The sequence below is a fragment of the Oryzias melastigma genome, linkage group LG3 (genome assembly GCF_002922805.2).
Source record: "Oryzias melastigma strain HK-1 linkage group LG3, ASM292280v2, whole genome shotgun sequence".
NCBI classification, from domain to species: domain Eukaryota; kingdom Metazoa; phylum Chordata; class Actinopteri; order Beloniformes; family Adrianichthyidae; genus Oryzias; species Oryzias melastigma.
In genome coordinates, this window is record NC_050514.1 from 9,421,646 (window position 1) to 9,440,676 (window position 19,031).

Sequence of the window (19,031 nt, forward strand, 5' to 3'; positions counted from 1 at the left end):
TTGTTAGAAAATTTGCATTTGTGGATGTAAATTTCTGAAAGTAAAATGAATAAATCGATCAAAAATCGAAACGCCAAATTCTTAAGCTATAGAAGCCAAACACCACATGCTTCTAAAGAAAAGGACAGAGCAAACGTGTAACAAAACAAATCACAGAAAATTCAACCCATCTGGATCTGACGCCATGACGTCATGACGTCGACAGGCGGGTCTACGTCTCGTGTTGTTGTTTTCCTCTTCCTGTCCGTCAGATAATCTCTGGCTAAACGGAGCTGCTCTCGGCAGAGTCTCGGGATGATAAAGACAGAGAAGACTCTTCATCTGAGGAGGTTCCGGGGCAGGAAGGTTCGGGTGGTTCGGGAGCATTATCTCAGAGAGCAGGTCCCCTGCTTTAGCTCCCTGTGTCAGGCGGACTGTGCTAACGGTAAAGTTCACCGAATTTATGCGGGACCCAAACACGAACACATGCCGGACCTAAACCCGAACACACGCCGAACCCACGAACACGAACAGTCTGTGGCAGTGATCGACGTTCACGCGGCGCTGCGTGTTTTTGCCGCGTATGTGGAAGCGAGTTCAGATCCGTTCAAATGTGCTTTCAAAATAAAAGTTGGCGGGCTCGAGACCCTGCTATGACGACACTTCTCATTCATCTATTTTCTAAAATCTGAAAGTAATTTGAAGCTAAGAGTAATAAAAACAAAAGTGAATATTTTTTCTCATTTACTTTAATGTAAAATAGTTTAAGATAAGTTATAACTTTTTAACAAATTTTATTTTGTATAAAAATAAAACAAGTATTCATCTCATGAAACAGGGATAAAAGTCCTGCCTGGAGATCTGACCCACTATGTGGTGCCTGACGCAGACGTGGTGGTCAACTACCTGGAGATCCTGGAGCTCAGGGAGCTGCAGGGGATCATCTTCACCCAGACCGCCTGCCAGGCGCTGCACAGCAAAGGCCGGAGGTACGAGCTAGATACTAGGACGCCGGCAACACCCTTCTGTCCATTAGCTACACCCTTCTGTTCATTAGCTTTACCCTTCAGTTCATTGGCTACACCCTTCAGGACACTAGCTACACCCTTCAGGACACTAGCTACACCCTTCAGGACACTAGCTACACCCTTCAGGACACTAGCTACACTCCGCAGGACACTATCTACACCCCGCAGGACACTATCTAAACCCTTCAGGACGCTAGCTACACCCTTCAGGACACAAGCTACACCCTTCAGGACACTAGCTACACCCTTCAGGACACTAGCTACACCCTTCAAGACACTATCTACACCCTTCAGGACACTAGCTACACCCTTCAAGACACTATCTACACCCTTCAGGACACTAGCTACACCCTTCAGGACACTATCTACACCCTTCAGGACACTTGCTACACCCTTCAAGACACTAGCTACACCCTTCAGGACACTTGCTAAACCGTTCAGGACACTACCTACACCCCTCAGGACCAGGGGTGTGCCAAAATATCGATATTGCAATATATCGCAATATTTAGTCCTGCAATTGATTCTCGATGGGTTCCCACCAAGTATCGATATTATATTTTCATTTAAGAGGCTGTAGCGTTGAGCGTCTGAGTCGCGCGGCGGAACTATTGAGCAGATGGGCGCGCTGCGTCGGACTTTAAATAGCGATGCACGCGCTCATTCGGGAGAAGCTCCGGTGAGATACAGGCTCTGTAGCGCGTGTGTGAAGCATGTCTACCTGTCAGCATTTATCATCCATCTGTAGGAGATCCAGTCGGTAAGAAGTGACTTTGTCTGAGCGCTAGAATGTCAGCGATCACTTACTTCCTGTTTGATCAGTGGCTGTGGGAACTGGGCGCGTGCTTCGCAGTTGTTTGTGTACACTTCAGGTACTGTCGGAATTTTGGTTTTGATGCACTTTAATGTTTAACCTGCTGGTGTACGGTGTAACTTTGGTAAATTTATAATGTGACTTTTCAAACAATGTAATTAATTGTTGCTAATGTTAATTTAAAGTAATTCTTAAATAAATAAAGCAGGATTTGATGTATGAACTTAAATTTAAATGTAATTAAAATAAAGTACATGAATTCACTGTGAAATTAGGGAGGCTGCTTATTAATTGAAGCAGTTAAAATTATTTTTGTTTGCCATTATTATGTGTGTTTTAAGGTTTTTACCTATTGACTGCTGACTGACCAAATGGAAAAATGATGAAGATTGGAAAAATCAAGAATCAAGAATCAAGAAAAGCTTTATTAATCCCGAAGGAAATTTAAAAGCGGCCAGCTGCTTTTACAATCACAGACATAAAACCCTAAAAACACTTAAATTTAAATATAAAGAATCAGTAAAATATTCCTAATTAAAACATATTACAATAAAATCCATAAAACATTCAGATTAAAAATTCACTAAAATCCTCTTGTGCTGTTCAGTCAGGGAGTTGTACTGTCTTATTGCACGAGGGACAAAAGACCTGCTCAGTCTGTCTGTGGAACAGCGTTGTGACAGAAGCCTGCTGCTGAACAGGCTCCTCCTCCCAGCTAAGGCCTCATGCAGGGGATGTAAAGGATTTGTCACAATGGCCCTGAACTTGGACAAGGTCCTTTGTTCTGCCACATCCTCCACTGTGGGCAGCTGCATCCCAACCACAGAGCTTGCTTTTCTGATGAGCTTGTTCAGCCGGGAGATGTTCTTCTTACTGGTGCTGCACCAGCAGACAGCAGCATAAAGGAGGGCACTCGCCACCACAGTCTGATAGAACATGTGAAAATAATCTCAAGTAACAGTCTGAGTAAATCAGCCTTCATTTTTGGATGCTCAGCCCTTTTCAAGTGAGGGAAAAGTGCACGAAAAATTAGGCAACACTTGACAGAGGCTGTAAAACATTATATTTATCATCCTTTGGTGTGACGTTCTCTTGGAGGTAGATAGCTGTCACCACTTGACTTATTTAATTTTTGTTCTGTTACAACAATTCTGCACTAAATAGTGGCACTGCTGATCATGTTTACTATTGTTAACAGAATCTGACAGATAATTCAAATTCAGTTGTTGTCAATGCTTGTCAAAGACAGTATTACTGATTTCAGCAATGTTGCACAAAAGTGTCTATAATTTCCATCCATCCATCCATTTTCCTGACTATAATTTGTTGCACAAAATAAGAAAAGTTGTTTATTATGATTGTGTTTAAGCAAAAAAAGATAAATGGGGATATATTTTCCAAAAAAAACATGTTCTTCTATATAATGATAGTTATTAGAGAGGATTTTTTTTACCAATTATCGCAGTATCGCGATATTATCGATATCATGAACCATGTATCGCGTATCGTATCGTATCGTGAGGTACCCAGTGATTCCCAGCCCTACTCAGGACACTAGCTACACCCTTCTGTTCATTAGCTACACCCTTCTGTTCATTAGCTACACCCTTCTGTTCATTAGCTACACCCTTCAGTTCATTGGCTACACCCTTCATGACACTAGCTACACCCTTCACCACTAAAGGTCCTTCTCAATAGAAATAAACAAGCAATGAAGGATGACGGATGTAGCCTTTCGGATGAGGAATATAGGAATGTTTCAGTTAAGAAGACTGTAGGTCGTCCCAGGGGTTGCAATGAGCTTATTCCCGTGTTGGTCGTTAGGCAAATACCCTTCACACTACTGCCTAATTATGTAGCCACAAGTCTGGGTCTCCATTATTGAAAACAGAGATGCTGACTGTCAGAAAGAATGAAATAAAGCATCATAGATACGCCCTGCTTCGTCACATGTTCCACAATAATGGAAAAAACAGCTGTGTTTCTTTTTTTCATTTTTTAAGCACTGGTTCGAGTGCTGTTAAAGAACCACAACCATATTAGAAGTACTGGTTTGGCACTGGCACCAGATAAAACCCAAACTGGACCATTCCTACTTAAGAGATGTAACAAAGCCAATCAATTCACATTCAGTAGAGAGATTGATGCTGCAGAAGAGGAAAAACCCTCAGAAAGAGACATCGATTCCTTCCAGGTTGTGTGGACGGTAAAAGCTTCCATCCAGAACGAGGTTTGTGGACCAAAGTGCTGCACAGTTCCTCTTTCTGAAACCTCAAACTCTCCTACCTCTTTGGCGAGAACTAATAGACTATTAAAATATTCGACGACTAATTTAATAGTCGATTAGTCGTTACTTTATATTATATGGAGTCAGAGTGTAGTAAAGTTGGAAGTTATAATGGCATTCTGTTTTTGGACTATTTTGGCATTTATTAAGGTTTTTTAGGCTATTTTGGAGTTTAGCTAATATTTCAGCTACATGTTAGCTGTTTTGGCTAATTCAGGCTTATTTTGTTTTTTAGGCTATTTTGTGTTTAGCTAATTTTTTCAGCTACATGCTAGCTGTTTTGGCTAACTTAAGCTTTTCTTGTTGTTTTTTTAGGCTGTTTTGGATTTTAGCGAATATTTCAGCTACATGGTAGCTGTTTTGGCTAACCTAGGCTTTTTTTTAAATTATTTTTTAGGGCTAAGTTGGCCTTTAACTAATATTTTAGTTGGCTATCAGCATCTTCAGCTATCGTCACTAGCATCTTTTGCGGCCAAATTCAGCTTACATTCTATCTGTGATAATGCTAGTGTGAATGTATTTAGTTTTTAGTTAGTTTAAAGTAAATGATGGTTAATATGTGTGTTTTGCATCCACTTGGTGCATGACCTGATTAGTCAACTATCGGAGAAGATAATTGGTGATCAGTCGACTATTAAAATAATCGTTTTTGGCAGCACTAGCATCCACACATTTTTACACATCTCATTGTTGTATGTCTTTGCATTCAGGTACTATAACCGCCTGAGGAATCTGGTCAAAGACCCTCGATATCACTGCGTGCAGTTTGCCAATGAATTTCAACAGTATTCCTACTGTCCCAGAGAGAAGGGGGAGAGCCAGGAGAAGTGGCAGACCAGGTGAGCTGAAGGTGGAGAGAAACCATCTGAGGAGGCAGAGGAGGGCTGTGGATTAGTACTGTGGCAGTGATTCAATCTGAGTCATGGATTCACAGATCAAACCATCTTTATATCTCGTAGTATGTGTAGTGTTTCCTTTCTATATTGCAGTTCACCTTTTGTGCTCTCACTGTTATCAGATTTTGTAAGGTTATTTTGGAGGCTTTTTTTTGCAGTTTGTGTTCTGGATCCTGATTGGCTGTAGACTCTCATCAATCTCCTTTGTGTTGTGTCTTTTGTACAGAATATGTTCAATTTGCCAGAGTTACATAAATCTTTGATCACCATCACATCTTAATTTTATTTCTATAATTTTTCTGTGAAGTTTGAACTTTGAGAGTTTAAACAAGAAGGGAAAATTTGAAAATGTTCATGTGTGTCTGAGAAAATTGGATAGAGTGTGTAAAAATGGATTTTACAACTTTAAAATATCTATGATCATTCTTCGCAAGAATTCCCTTATCATGTGAAAATAAGGTTTTAATAATTGAGGGATGTTTGTTTTTTTAATGGATGTCTGAAAAGTATATGTATCTATACACCATTTAGAATTTAGATTTATTTAGAACAGGAGATCAAAACAGAGAAGTAGCTTTACTTTGAAACTCATAACCTTCATTGACACTTTACTTTGAAGTATGCGATTAATTAATTGTAATGTGTATTTAATTCTAATTAATTGATTTTAATCGCAATGAATTTTAACCAAATAATTGCTGTTAAAAGCCTCCTTTTTAGGTATTTTATTTAAGTTTATCACATTATAATACAGTAAAAGATCAAAATAAAACTGAAAAGGTGGCTTTATCACATTTTTTTTATTATTATAAAAGACTTCCAACCATAACTTATTTCTTTCAATCTTGAACAAATAAAATAAAAAACAACACAACATCAGGTCCCTAGTCTCTAATTTAAAACGTCAAAAAACAGTAGGAACACTTTTCTAAGTAATCCCAAAAATATTGAACACAAACTTCTTATTAATACCATAATTCAAATGTTGATATTCCTTAATCCACAGTTTACCACAACAACAAGACAGTAGACAGTAGAGATTGATTTTATAGTTTCATTTAACCTTTTTGGGTGACTGATCATTTTAAAGACTGAGATAAAGCATAAAAGAAATGAAGAGAAACTAAGAAGGAAGCAATGAAACAGTGGAGGAATTTAACTATTTAGACTTTTAGATTTTTTATTTTTATAAATAAACTTTTTCTTCTTTATCTGGACATGAACAAGCGCTGTGACGGGAATTTTCCCTCTGAAATGAATCTTTTATTTTAACTACTCATGATGATCATCGTTCTCAAAAAGGAGCTAGAGCAGAGCGCGGTCCGGGCACGCCTCGTGCTGAAGCTGTCACCATGACAACGTGACGCACAGCATATTAATGATTTATTTCATACTTAAATTTTTCTTAAATGACCTTGGTATGAACGAGATAAAATGCTCCAGGTTTCCTCAACATGGAAGTGACCATCCAATGCAAAAATGAGATTAATGCAATTAAAAAAAAACAATGCACTAAAATGTCTGTAATTAATCGTGATTAATGCGATAACTCTACAGCCTGCCCCTACTTTGAAGAGGTTTTTTATTTGCTGTGACAGTAGCGCAATTAGTTTGTTTAGTTTATACGGATAAAGTTCTACATTATTATGTATTTTAGAGCAATAATGATATTATTTGAAGTGTATGGTATTTTTACTACACTACTATATTAATAAAATCAGCGTTCCCTAACGTCACATTCAATTTTTTTTTGTATAGAACACAGGCAGACACAAAGTTCAAAATCTGATGGATTTGATTGTGCCGCCTAGTGGCCACCGAGTGAACTGATTTGCCTCTAGTTAGCTTCATCTTCAAAGCAGAGTCAGGGAGGAAGTCCTTCATTCATGTATCTTTGAGGAATTCTTTCAGTCTGAACTGATGAACATCGTGGTGCTGTGTGTGTCTTTGAGTAGGTGTGTGTATTCTGCCGCGGTGTGGTACTACAACCACCTGGCAGGTATGATGAACGTGGTGATGATCACAGAGGATGAGGAGGCTGTTGCTCAGTACAGCAGCCTCCACTCAGGAGTTTATGTCATCAGTGTCCAGGTGAGAGCCCCATGTCCTCATCATCTTCATGAAAGCTAACACGAGTCTGTTCTTGTGTGGGTCTCTTTAGTCTGTGAGCTGGTTTCAGTCTGACCACATGGATGACCTGCTCCTTAATCTATCCACCGTCTCTTTTTGGGTTTTCTTCAGGATTATTTGCAGAACTTCTGGCCGGATCTGCAGGCAGCTCAGGAGCTCTACACCTCCATTTCTCAGGCGCTGGAGGAGAAGGAGGCGGAGGACTCGCAGAGAGAGTTCCCTGAACATCTTCCTGCTGAAGTCATGGAGGCCGGGATCAAGTCTGGGCGCTACATCCAGGTACGGAATCTGGAGAGACGACAGAGAAGATTAAAGAGAACTTACTGGAGCACAGACCATCCATCCACCCATCCATCCACCCATCCATCCACCCATCCACCCATCCATCAGTTCTTTGAGGCTGTGTCTTTCGATCCTTGTTGGAGGTGAATTTCTGATGAACTCCTACTTCTCTACAGAAACTATGTCACCGTAAATACATTAATAAAGCCGCCAGGACAGTTTACTATAAGAAAGTTTATTGTACCAGATGTAAAAGTAATGAAAAAAGTAAAAAGTTCAGATAATAAACAAACAGAACAAACTCAAATGTCAAAAGCTCCACTTGAGCTCCACTAACAAACAAAACAGACGATAAATGACAGTCTAATCAGTCTTGCTGAACCGAAACAAACAGGAGAAAACAATCACAAATAAAACTAGAAAAGTTGCATTACCTGCCATAATGCTTTTTGCTGAAAGTAGCCGCTGAAGATGCTGAAGATTTTTTGCTGAAAATGGTGACGCAATCTACTTTAATTGCTTTTGGGATTTGTTGAAAACGCAAAAGCAATTAATAAAATGTTACATTTCCTAAAAGACTGGAAATTTTGTTAAAGAACTATGGAAGAGAGCGCTGAAATTTACCAACATTTCTGAAAATTTTGTAGTAAAATTGCTTTGAAATCCTTAATACATGCAAAAATATTTAGTGTTGCTTAAATATGAGCTAAACCCCAAATTAGCCAAAAACGTTAGCATGTTACTAAAATATGAGCTAAACTCCAAATTAGCATAAGAAACCTCAGTAGATGCCAAATTAGCCAAAAAAAGCTGGCACATTGATTAAATACTAGCTAAACTCCAAAATAGCCAAAAATTCCACAGTAACTAAATTAGTCAAAAATGTTGGCCTGTTAATAAAAATAAAAATAAAACTAAACTCTAAATTATCCTATAAAAACCCCAGAAATGAGCAAATTAGCCAAAACGTTAGCATGTTGCTAGAATATTAGGTTAATTTTTGTTTAAATAATTACTATAAATTTTCAAAACATATCCCATGAATATATTTAAAGGCTTGTTGCTAATATACTTAAAATTATGACATTTGAAGACTTCCTCGTTAATTTCTTAGGGGGCATATTTTCCTCAATATTTCAAAAACTATAAAGTTTATGAACTCCAAAAATGTAAGTAGTAATGTCCTGAACGAGCTGAACGTTTTGATACCAAGTTTGCTAAAACCACTAAAAGTGTGATTGAGTTTTTATAGAAAGTACGGAGAGGATCAAGAGATTCACTAAACATTCACACAATTCCAGTTCACCTCGACCACCTCACCACTCTGACAGACTGATGCAGACCAGCCTCATTTTCACCTTTGTGATGTTTAGTTTCTGATCCTAATCAATAATCTTTGACACCTGTAGATCCTCCTCACATCACCATCAGAAACACTCCTCCTGTTTTCTCTGTGATCCGTCAGGGAACTCTGAGCGTGAACAAACACCGAGCGCTGAACGAGGCTTTGGTTCTGACGGAGGGCTCCTGCAGCCAGTCCATGGGTAAGAACGGCTCGGGGGGTCTCTGTGTTCCTGAACGATCCTCCACAGCCTCTCTGTCCTGCCAGACCTGAGCTCGGGGGTGTTGGTGCACGGCGGCAAGAACCGCAACAGAGCCGTGCACGGGGATGTGGTGGTGGTGGAGCTGCTGCCCAAGAGTGAGTGGAAGGGGAGAGTGACGGCTCTGACAGAGGGACAGGGCGACGACAGGAGTGCAGACGACGGCCAGGAAAACCCCATGCCAACAGGTAGGGGTCACGGGGTATCTCAGTACGATCACAATACTGCGATAACTGGTCAAAATCAGCTCTAATAACTCACAGTGTTACATACTTTTTTAGGAAAATATATTTATTTTTTAGCTTAAACACAATCATAACTAGAAAAGTTTCATTACCCGCGATAATGCTAGTGTGATGCTTTTTGCTGAATGTGGTCGCTGAAGAAATTAGAAAATGCTAAAGCTATGAAGCTAATTCTAAAGTTTCTAATGGAATTAAAGAAAGTGCACAGAGAATTTGAAGAATTTCTTAAAAAATGCAAAAATTCTGTCAAATTTTAAAATCTGTAAAAGGCATGAAAACCAAAAGTGCACCATGAATGTCCAGAATGTTTCAAGGTTTTTTATTTCCATAAATGCATCAAATTCCATTGAGACATAATGGAATTCTTGTTTAAAGCTCTCAGAGTCGCAGTTCAGGTTAAAGAAGAATAGAAATTTCTGTACAAGTTTAAATTATAGTATAGAGATTACGAAATGTCAGAAAAATTGAAGTAGAATGACAAAAAGTACAAAAAGTGCAGGTTCACTGGATCGAATTGAAGAGTCTGAAATATTGCACGATGACCAATATAATTTGTAGTGAGGTAGTGCTGAGTGTGCTGAATGTTTTGAAACCAATATTACATGCATTTCAAAAGTACACAAAGAATACAAAGAATTTCTTGAAAAAATGCAAAAATTTAGGAATTTGTAGGAAAAGTGCTAAAAAATCTTCAATATATGCCAATATTACTAAAACATTTAGTGTTTTGCTGAAATAATAAAAAGAAAGAGAAACCTCAATAGGCCCAAAAAACTTTAGCAGATGCTAAATTAGCCCAAAAGGTAGCATGTTGCTAAAATATTATCTAAACTATAAATTAGCCCATAAAACCTCAGTAGATGCTAAATGAGCTCTTACAACAATAACATAACAGCTACCTCCAAAGGAACGTCTCACCAAAGGATGATCAATAAAACATTTTACTGCCTCTTCAAATGAAAATAAAAGATCAATACTTGGTGAGAACCCACCGAGAATCAATCGCAGGACTAAATATCGCGATACGTCACAATATCGATATTTTGGCACAGCCCTACCAATAGGTAGGAGACGGCGTTACCATCGACATCTTATTTCTTTTAACTTTACGTAATTATCGTAATTAAGACTGAAACTGGTTCAGCATGTGACTTGTCTGTCTGATCCGACAGGACGGGTGGTGGGGGTCCTGCAGAGGAACTGGCGGGATTACGTGGTGACGTTCCCCAGCAGAGACGCCACTCAGTCGCAGAGCAGGAACTGCCAGCGAGTCCTCACCATTCCCTGGGATCGGCGGATCCCCAAGATCCGCATCAGCACCCAGCAGGCGGACACTCTGCAGGTTCGGCTGCACGCCAAATATTTCCTGTGGAGGAACCCCACAATGCAATGCAATAAGACAGAGAGCGGTGTTCCCGTCGCAGGATATTAGACAAATATGTAAACAGAGACGGATTCATCCTCACTTACAAATGTGGGTTTGATGGTGGGAGAAGTGGAATATTTGGATCATTTTGTTTTTGAAGTAAAACTTGTTTTCATTTTTAACCCTTTAAATAAAAAAGATATTACACCTCAATTGTGTAGTTCGAAATGGAGTAGGAAGAAGTTAAAAAAACTTTTTTAATCCTACCCCCTAAAAATATATCTTCATTTTAATCTTTAATATAAACTATTTCAGAAGCAGAAATGAAGTACCATCAGACCTTTAATAGGCCTGCTCCGATAAATCGACTAATCGACGACTAATTAGTCGTTACTTTATATTATGTGGAGTCAGAGTGTAGTAAAGTTGAAAGTTAAAACAGCATTCTGCTAGCTTTATGGGCTATTTACTGTATGTATTACAGTTTTTTAAGCTAATTTGGAGTTTAGCTTATTTTTCAGCTGCATGTGAGCTGTTTTGGCTAACTTGGGCTTTTTTTCAGTTTTTTTGGCTAATTTAGAGTTTACCTAATATCTCAGCTACATGCTAGCTATTTTGGCTAAATTAGGAATTTTTCGGTTTTTTCAGGCTATTTTGGAGTTTAGCAAATATTTCAGCTGCAGGCTAGCTGTTTTCGCTAACTTAGGCTCGAGCCTAAGTTCGAGCCGCTTTTCTCCTTCAGAATCTACTGGAATCATCGTGTTAACAATTAAAAAAATTACATCAAACCAAAGAACATAAACACTGGAGCTGTGGTGTTAAAGGGTTAAAAGATAAAAACCTGTGAAGATTTATACCTGTTTAACTGAACTAGCATCAGGCCGCGCTCACTGATGCTCGTGGTTCTGTTTTCTGCTCCCGCCCCCATTCCCATCCCCCACACAGGACCACAGAGTGGTGGTTCGCTTGGATTCCTGGGAGAGCACGTCGCTCTACCCCAACGGTCACAGCGTGAAGGTTCTGGGTCGGGCGGGGGAGCTGGAGACGGAGGTCCAGACCATCCTGGTGGAGAACTGCATCCATGTGCCGGCCTTCTCTGAAGCTCAGGTCAGAAACAGACCGACTCTGAAACCTATATAGAATGAATCATACACCCATGATTTATATAGATAAATCATTGGTGCCTAAAAAGGTCATGTTTTGGCCCCCCAAGTCGTGGCTACGGAAGCTGCAGAATGGTGTTCATAAACTCTATCAGTGAGTGCGCTGCAGGCCAACATTGAGTCACTGATAAAGTCACCAGACCAGCTCCACGTCTCTTATTAGGATCCCAGTTTGCTGTTTTCATTGGAAGAAAGTTTGTTTTATCTTGCTCTTGTTTCAGTTAAAAATGGCCGGTGAGGCCTTGCTGTTATATTTAAATTAGGGCTGTGAAAGTTGACGTGTTAATGCTCGCGGTTAATAGAACATGATTCATTCATTAATATGTATTAACAGTCTCAGGCGTCCAGCCCTGCAGCTGAGAGATCAGTGTAATAAAACTGTCTAAAATAAACGTAACTTTTCTTAACATTCTGTGATTAAGATTTTATTAAATAAAAGAGATAATATAGAATGCATATGAAGTTTTTGGACAAAAGTGATCTTTTATTTTAATAAATAAGGTGGAGAACAAAAGTCAATCTGATGGCTGTAATGCAGCAGCAGCAGTGCACCTGCTATGAGGGGCGGAGCCAAACAGAGCTGTCTGCTATCAGAAACCCCACAACAAGGAAACAGACCATTCTATTTTGGGATGGGACCCGACAAGAATTTTCCACAATAACAAGCGCCGACGATGCCTAAAAACTGCAGACACTCGGCGGTTTTCCGCAAACAACGGTTCTACCCACCGACGTCGTGGAAGGCGACCAGTTCAGAATGGACAGACACGCCCACACCTGAGAGTCCGGTTGAGCACCGAAGTTTGGTTCCAAGTAGGAACCGTTTTGATTTATGCGGTTCTTCTGAAGCCAAAAGAAGCTGCTGCAAACGGTGCCGCATTTCGGTTTCAGTGAAGGTCTATTTGTCTTAGTACTTTGTAGTTCTAGCCAATCCTTCTGCCTTTCCTCTGATAGTGGGCGGGCTCATATATGACCGCTGACGGGTGAGCACGAGAGCGAGCACCTTGCAGCGCTTGAATGTCTGGCTGCATTTCACAGCAGATCACAGAAGTTTGCATCATCCAATCAGGAACTCAGCTTTGGGCACGAGATGTTTTCAGTGACCCGATCAACAGGTAAAATCCTAATCCAATACGAGCGTTTTTGACCTGTCGCAGCGCTGCGGTTCTCTGCCGCTCGCTCCACACGCCGGGAGACGGAGAGCCGCTGCGGGGAGCACGAAAGGTCCTCTCGGGTTAATGCGGGACAGCCTTCAAACTCGGTCACAGAGACACAGAAACAGCCGAAGCGGCTGTCATCCAAACACACCCCCTAGTGAGATCAAAAAACCGGTAACCCTCAGACAAGCTCAGGATGACATGTTTGACAGGCGGCGAGCAGCGAATTCGCCGCACAGCGAAAGAGGGGAGGACCGCCAGTTTGCACGAACTTCTAGAAACATTGATTTGACTAACTATAAATTAAAAACACAAATTATAGAACATTTCTACACAATTTTCAATAATAAATTAACCTCTTTTGCGTAGTTGCTTGACATGTTAAAATCTAAAAAGAAATGACTAAACTTAACCAATTTATTGATTCAAACGTTATCATTTTTCATTAAAGCTAAATAACCATAATAAAAGGATAAAAGAGCCACATGTGGCCCCAGAGCCACACTGGAAGGTGTCTGCTTTTAGGAGTGAAATCTATCAACAGTCTCATTCAACGACACTCTGTGAGCTCAGTGCATTCTGGGTATTTTACATGTTACTACAGCTGTTGATCATTAAAAAAGTCTAACTTTTATGGGATGTGGAGAAAAATCTTCCTCAGTCTTCATTGTTGCCATGGTTACTTTTGATGACACCTTCAGATGAAAGAGATGCCCCTCAGCTCTCCTGAGAGGCCATGGAGGGTGGACCCCGCCGAGGCGGCGAAGAGGCGGGACCTCAGAGACTCTCACCTGGTGTTCAGCATCGACCCTGTGGGCTGTGAGGACGTGGACGACACGCTGTCGGTGCGCAGCCTCGCCGACGGGACGCTGTTGGAACTGGGGGTGCACATCGCTGACGTCACCCACTTCGTCGCTGAGGGCTCGCTCACGGATTTGGAGGCCCGCACCCGGTGAGCAGTAAGGAGCAGAAGGTCACCGCGGGCGTCCATGTGGCCATAGAGATGTTTGACCTGATCTGTGTGCAGACACTTGATTATTTTAATGAACGGATAGTTTTCATGTGACAGCTCTGAAGTCATGAAAAAGCACAATTAAGATGTTTTTAAATGTTAAAGAAGATTTAAACATTTAAAAAAAGAAAAACTTTTAGAAACAAAAATTATTTATTGAAACATTTCTCTCTATTAGTTTGTCCTCTGACCAACAGTTTTCTTAAATTTACTTGACCTTTATTTTTATTTTCAGTAAGACAGGACAGCTGCCCTTCAAAACGTTTTGTTTCCTTTAATGTGAGACATTTTTTTTTTATTTGAATAAGTTTGTAGATTATCGAGCTACCACCGACTATTAAAATAATCTGACTAATTTAATAGTCGATTAGTCGTTACTTTATATTATATGAAGTCAGAGTGTAGTAAAGTTAAACAAAGTTGTGAGCGTTCAGCACCAAAAAAATACACTTTTTTTATATTTGAGTCACAGAGACCAAAACTTTGTCTTTAGTAAAAATAGTTCCTTGTTTCAGTTTCTAACATCATTTAATTGTGTGATTGCTTACTAAGCATTCACATTATAGTGATTCTCCTGCTCCTTTCTGTACATTTTTTAGAACATAAAAACTCAATCACACTTTTAGCCATTTCAGCAATCTTGGTATAAAAACGTTCAGCTCGTTCAGGAAATTACTGCTTGTATTTTTGTATTTATAAACTTTATAGTATTTGAAATAATGAGTAAAATATTCCCCATAGGAAATGAAGGAGAGAGTCTTCAAATTTCGGAATTTTAAGTAGATTATCAACAAACCTTTGAATACATTCATGGGCTATGTTTTCATCTTTTTAAAAAAAAATTAGTTTTAGCTAATATTTTAGCAACATGCTAACGCTTTTGGATAATTTAGTTTGCTAAGGAGTTTTAGACTTTTCAGAGTTTAGCTTGTATTTAACCAACGAGCTAGCTTTTTTTGGCTAATTTGACATCTAAGGTTTTTTTGCTTTTTAAGAAATTTTACTATAACATTTTCAGAAATGTAGGTCAACTTCAGCGCTCTTTCAAAGTTCTTTAATGAGATTTTCAGTCTTTTAGCAAATTTAACATTTTACAAATAGGTTTTGCATTTTCACTTCAGCAATTAAAGTAAATTGCATCACCATTTTCAGCAAAAAGCTTCAGCATCTTCAGCGACTACTTTCAGCAGAAAGCATTCACACTAGCATTATGGCAGGTAATGCAACTTTTCTAGTTTAATCTAGTTTTAATCCCAGAAACAAATGAAAGACAGAGGCTCCACAATTCATTAAAAGTTGAATAAACTGTCATCTTCATTGTCTCTATTTATAGTTAGTTTAAAGCTAAAGATGGTTAAGTTGTGTGTTTTACATCCAGTTTGCACATGACCCGATTAGTCGACTAATCGGAAAAAATAATGGGTGATTAGTCGACTATCAGAATAGTGGTTTGTGGCAGCCCTAGTTTATACCAAAGAAGAGTAGGATGTTCCCAAACTCTTCCCATCCGGGATAGCTGCATCTCCAGCTTTTATTCTGACTTCTTCTGTAGAGCCACCACCTACTACCTGGCAGACCGGCGGTACGACATGCTGCCGGCCGTTCTCAGTGCAGACCTGTGCTCACTGCTGGGGGGAGTCGACAGGTCAGTGTGCCCCCCCTGGATTCGCTACATGACTGTGCGTTCCTGTGACAATGCCGTGGCGTTTTCAGGTATGCGATGAGCGTCTTGTGGGAGTTGGATGCTGAGAGCCTGGCCGTCAGAAGGGTGTGGTACGGCCGCACCGTGATTCGCTCCTCCTACCAACTCCACTACGAGCTGGCCCAGGCGCTGCTGAACGGAGAGGAGGTCCGGGTGCCGGAGCTGGAGCAGTTCTGCCCCGAGGAGAAGGACCTGAAGCTGGCCCAGCTCATCCAGGCGCTGGAGATGTTGACGCGGGTCGCCAGGCACCTGAGGCTGCAGCGGGACAGAGGGGGAGCTCTGGAGCTGGAGGGGGTGGAGGTTTGTCCCTTCTTCCTGTCTTCTACTTCTTTGGTTGGCTCGAGGCGGGAAGGACGGAGACTATTAAAGGGGCCATACCGTGACTAAGTCTTTCAGAGTAAACTATATCCTTATATATATTCATATATTACCTTTGGAACACTAAAACAAATTATTTATAAAAAAAAGGGGTTAATTTTGTGAACTCTTTTCATTACCGGAAGTAAAACAACTCGATCCCTGAGGCTCCGCCTTTCACTCCTTAAGGGTGCCGCCCATTTTAAGACATCAACCTAGATCCGTCCTTGTCTGTGTGTCACCCACGGGAAAAAAATCACATTTTTTAAAAATATTAATGTACATACAGTGCAGCCCCAGAATGTGCCACAGACGGATTGATGATGGTTACTGGGTTCATTTTGTGGTGAAATTCAGTCAAAAAATGCAGACAACAGATTGTTGAAATAATGAGAACATTGTTCTGATTAGCACAGGCTGTGAACGATTCTTTTCTTCTTGAAGCGTCATTAATTTCTGCATCAAAAATCATCTTCGCTGTAATTGGGTTTAATCATTTTCCTACAGATACACGCACATTTCCGTTTGTGCTCAATAATGCATGTTCAACCACTTCTACCAATACGTTGCTTGCTTTCTCCCCCAGGAAATAGTCCTCCCTTTCTCCTGCCGTCTTCCCAATATCTCCTACATATATGATATAACCCTCTCTGTGGTGTTGCAGTAAAGGTTGGAAGTCTTTAAAATAATTTTAAAAAGTAATAAAGCTACCTTTTTACCTTTTTTTCATCTTTTAATATTTCACAAATATCACAAATTTAAATAAAATTCCTCAAAACGAGGCTTTTAACAGCAATTATTAGGTTTAAAAAATTGTGATTAAAATTGATTAATTACATTAATTAATTACAGGTCACGATTAATTATTCACATGACAGCACTAGTTAAAATATCCCACAACAGATGAAACTCGTGAAGTAGGATTACAGATGGTTTACTCAGCGAGACCACAATATAGCAATAATACGTAGCAAAATATGCAAAAATGTAACCTGGAAAACATAAAGAGGGTCATTTTCCCGAGTCAGTCATCGGCGTGTCTGATAGAGGTGGGAAGATCAAGTAGATGAAGGGACAATGGAGCTGTCTATGGTGCTGAATTAAACCACTCCCATTCTCTTTGTCCTCAAAATGAAGTGTTGATGGAACCGATTGGACCTTGACTGTGCAGTTCTTTCATTTTCACTCTCACACACTACAAATGCAGTGAATCCATTGTACTCCACAGGTCAGCATTGACCTGGACTCGTATATTCCTCTGCCTCTGCCCTTTGAAACTTGAGTTTAATAAAGAATGTGAGAGGAGCTTTAGTCACATCAGTAAATAGATCAACTCTCTTTGAAGGTCACTCAGCCTCTGTAAATGCAGAGAGTGATTAAACACAACTCCACCTTTTGTATTTGAAGACCACCCCACAGAGAATTGGGTTTTGTAGCATTTTTCTCATGATGTAAAAAAATTACTAAAAATACATTTAAGGTCAAAACTGCATTTCTGAATATGTCTTTATACAATTTGTTGTGAATCAGAAGCCGTCGAAAAAACTGTGGTGCTACAGTGGGTGGGACAGAAGCTTCCTGCTCCGCTCCATTCTGATGCATCCAGTTACAGACAAATAGATCCATGAACGTCTGTTTTCCTCGTCTGAGCTCTAATCCGGATCAGAACTGTACGGCTGGATAAGCTAGCAGGAGAGTGTGTAAACAAAGGGATCACGGGAAATGAGAACAGGCTTACTCCGCACCACAACTCAGAGAATTTCAAATTTACCAATGTTGCTCTGCAGAAACTATGTCCATGAAAACGACAGGGTTTATGATTTAGCCTGAAAACTATAACTTTAATTTAAATACCACTGGGAACAATTTAGGTGACCGGAGTGGGACTTGGCCATGTAAGAATCCGATGGATTGTATTAAAAAAGAGACATTTTTTAATTTTTTTTGTTCTGGTTTCAGGTTCGAGCCCAGTTGGACAAAGACAAGAACATCACGGCGCTGGTTCCCCGCCAGCCCCTGGAGGTCCACGAGACGGTGGCCGAGTGCATGATTTACGCTAACCACTGGGTGGCGCGGAAAATTCAGGAGTCCTTCCCGAATCGTGCCCTGCTGAGACGTCATCCGCCGCCGCGGCAGGAGCTGTTCAACCAGCTGGTGGACACGGCCAAGGTGATGGGGTTCAGCATCGACACCAGGTGAAGAAACGACTCTCCAAAGAATGCAGAGCTGCTGAGCTGAAGGGGGAGGGGCGGTTAAAAAAATCTTTAAAAAGTGCATCGTCAAAATGCAAATTTAGAGAACCAGCATCAGTTTAATGTCTTTCTTACTGTGGAGAGAAACGGCTTTAGTTCTTCATGTGACACTTGAACAACGTAGTGATATCAGCCAAAATCGGGCTTCATTCTGATTCTGCTCCTGCAGGACCAACAAGGCGTTAGCCGACTCTCTGGACCGAGCCGCGGACCCGCAGGACCCCATGGTGAACAGGCTGCTCAGAATGATGGCCACCCGGGCTATGTCACAGGCTCTGTACTTCTCCACCGGTTCCCAGCCGCAGGACCAGTTTTACCATTACGGTAACGGAATTATTCATTAATCACTATAGTGTGAATACTTCAAAGCATTCTCCTGCTCCTTTCCGTACATTTTCTGCACGTAAAAACTTGATCAGACTTTGAGTGATTTCAGGAATCTTGGTATCAAAACGTTCAGAACATTACTGCTTGTATATTTCGGCTATTTCTACCCGTATTAAATCTTCTCATTAGTTTTTACCTCTAATTATGTTTTTAACTTGCAAGTGTGAGAATGTACTTGAACTTACAGACATGAAACGTTCACACATTGTAGCCCAACGGCTTGTGGTTCAAACAAGGGTTCAACTTTTTTGATGAGTGAAAGAGTTTTGAAGATATGAACATTTGTTTGTTTAGTTTTCGCATAATCATGGTTTAATGGAAACGCTGTTTTTTCGAAAAAGTGTTTTATCGAAATTCTAGAAATTTCGATAAA

General features: G+C 40.3%; 1 protein-coding gene across 2 annotated transcripts in view; it reads left to right on the forward strand.

Moving 5' to 3' along the window:
* The first annotated feature begins 204 nt into the window (after positions 1-204).
* dis3l (DIS3 like exosome 3'-5' exoribonuclease) overlaps positions 205-19,031 on the forward strand; it is a 23,723-nt gene continuing 4,896 nt past the window's right edge. The window contains exons 1-14 of one of the 2 annotated variants that reach the window (XM_024263186.2): positions 205-424; positions 818-968; positions 4,819-4,947; positions 6,960-7,095; positions 7,246-7,413; positions 8,882-8,960; positions 9,026-9,205; positions 10,435-10,604; positions 11,574-11,735; positions 13,650-13,900; positions 15,513-15,605; positions 15,674-15,962; positions 17,979-18,214; positions 18,441-18,595. In XM_024263186.2, coding sequence (XP_024118954.1) covers positions 295-424; positions 818-968; positions 4,819-4,947; positions 6,960-7,095; positions 7,246-7,413; positions 8,882-8,960; positions 9,026-9,205; positions 10,435-10,604; positions 11,574-11,735; positions 13,650-13,900; positions 15,513-15,605; positions 15,674-15,962; positions 17,979-18,214; positions 18,441-18,595 — 2,329 coding nt within the window. In that variant the 5' untranslated portion in view covers positions 205-294. The remainder of the gene's footprint in view (positions 425-817; positions 969-4,818; positions 4,948-6,959; positions 7,096-7,245; positions 7,414-8,881; positions 8,961-9,025; positions 9,206-10,434; positions 10,605-11,573; positions 11,736-13,649; positions 13,901-15,512; positions 15,606-15,673; positions 15,963-17,978; positions 18,215-18,440; positions 18,596-19,031) is intronic. The other variant, XR_004949837.1, reaches the window with a different exon arrangement.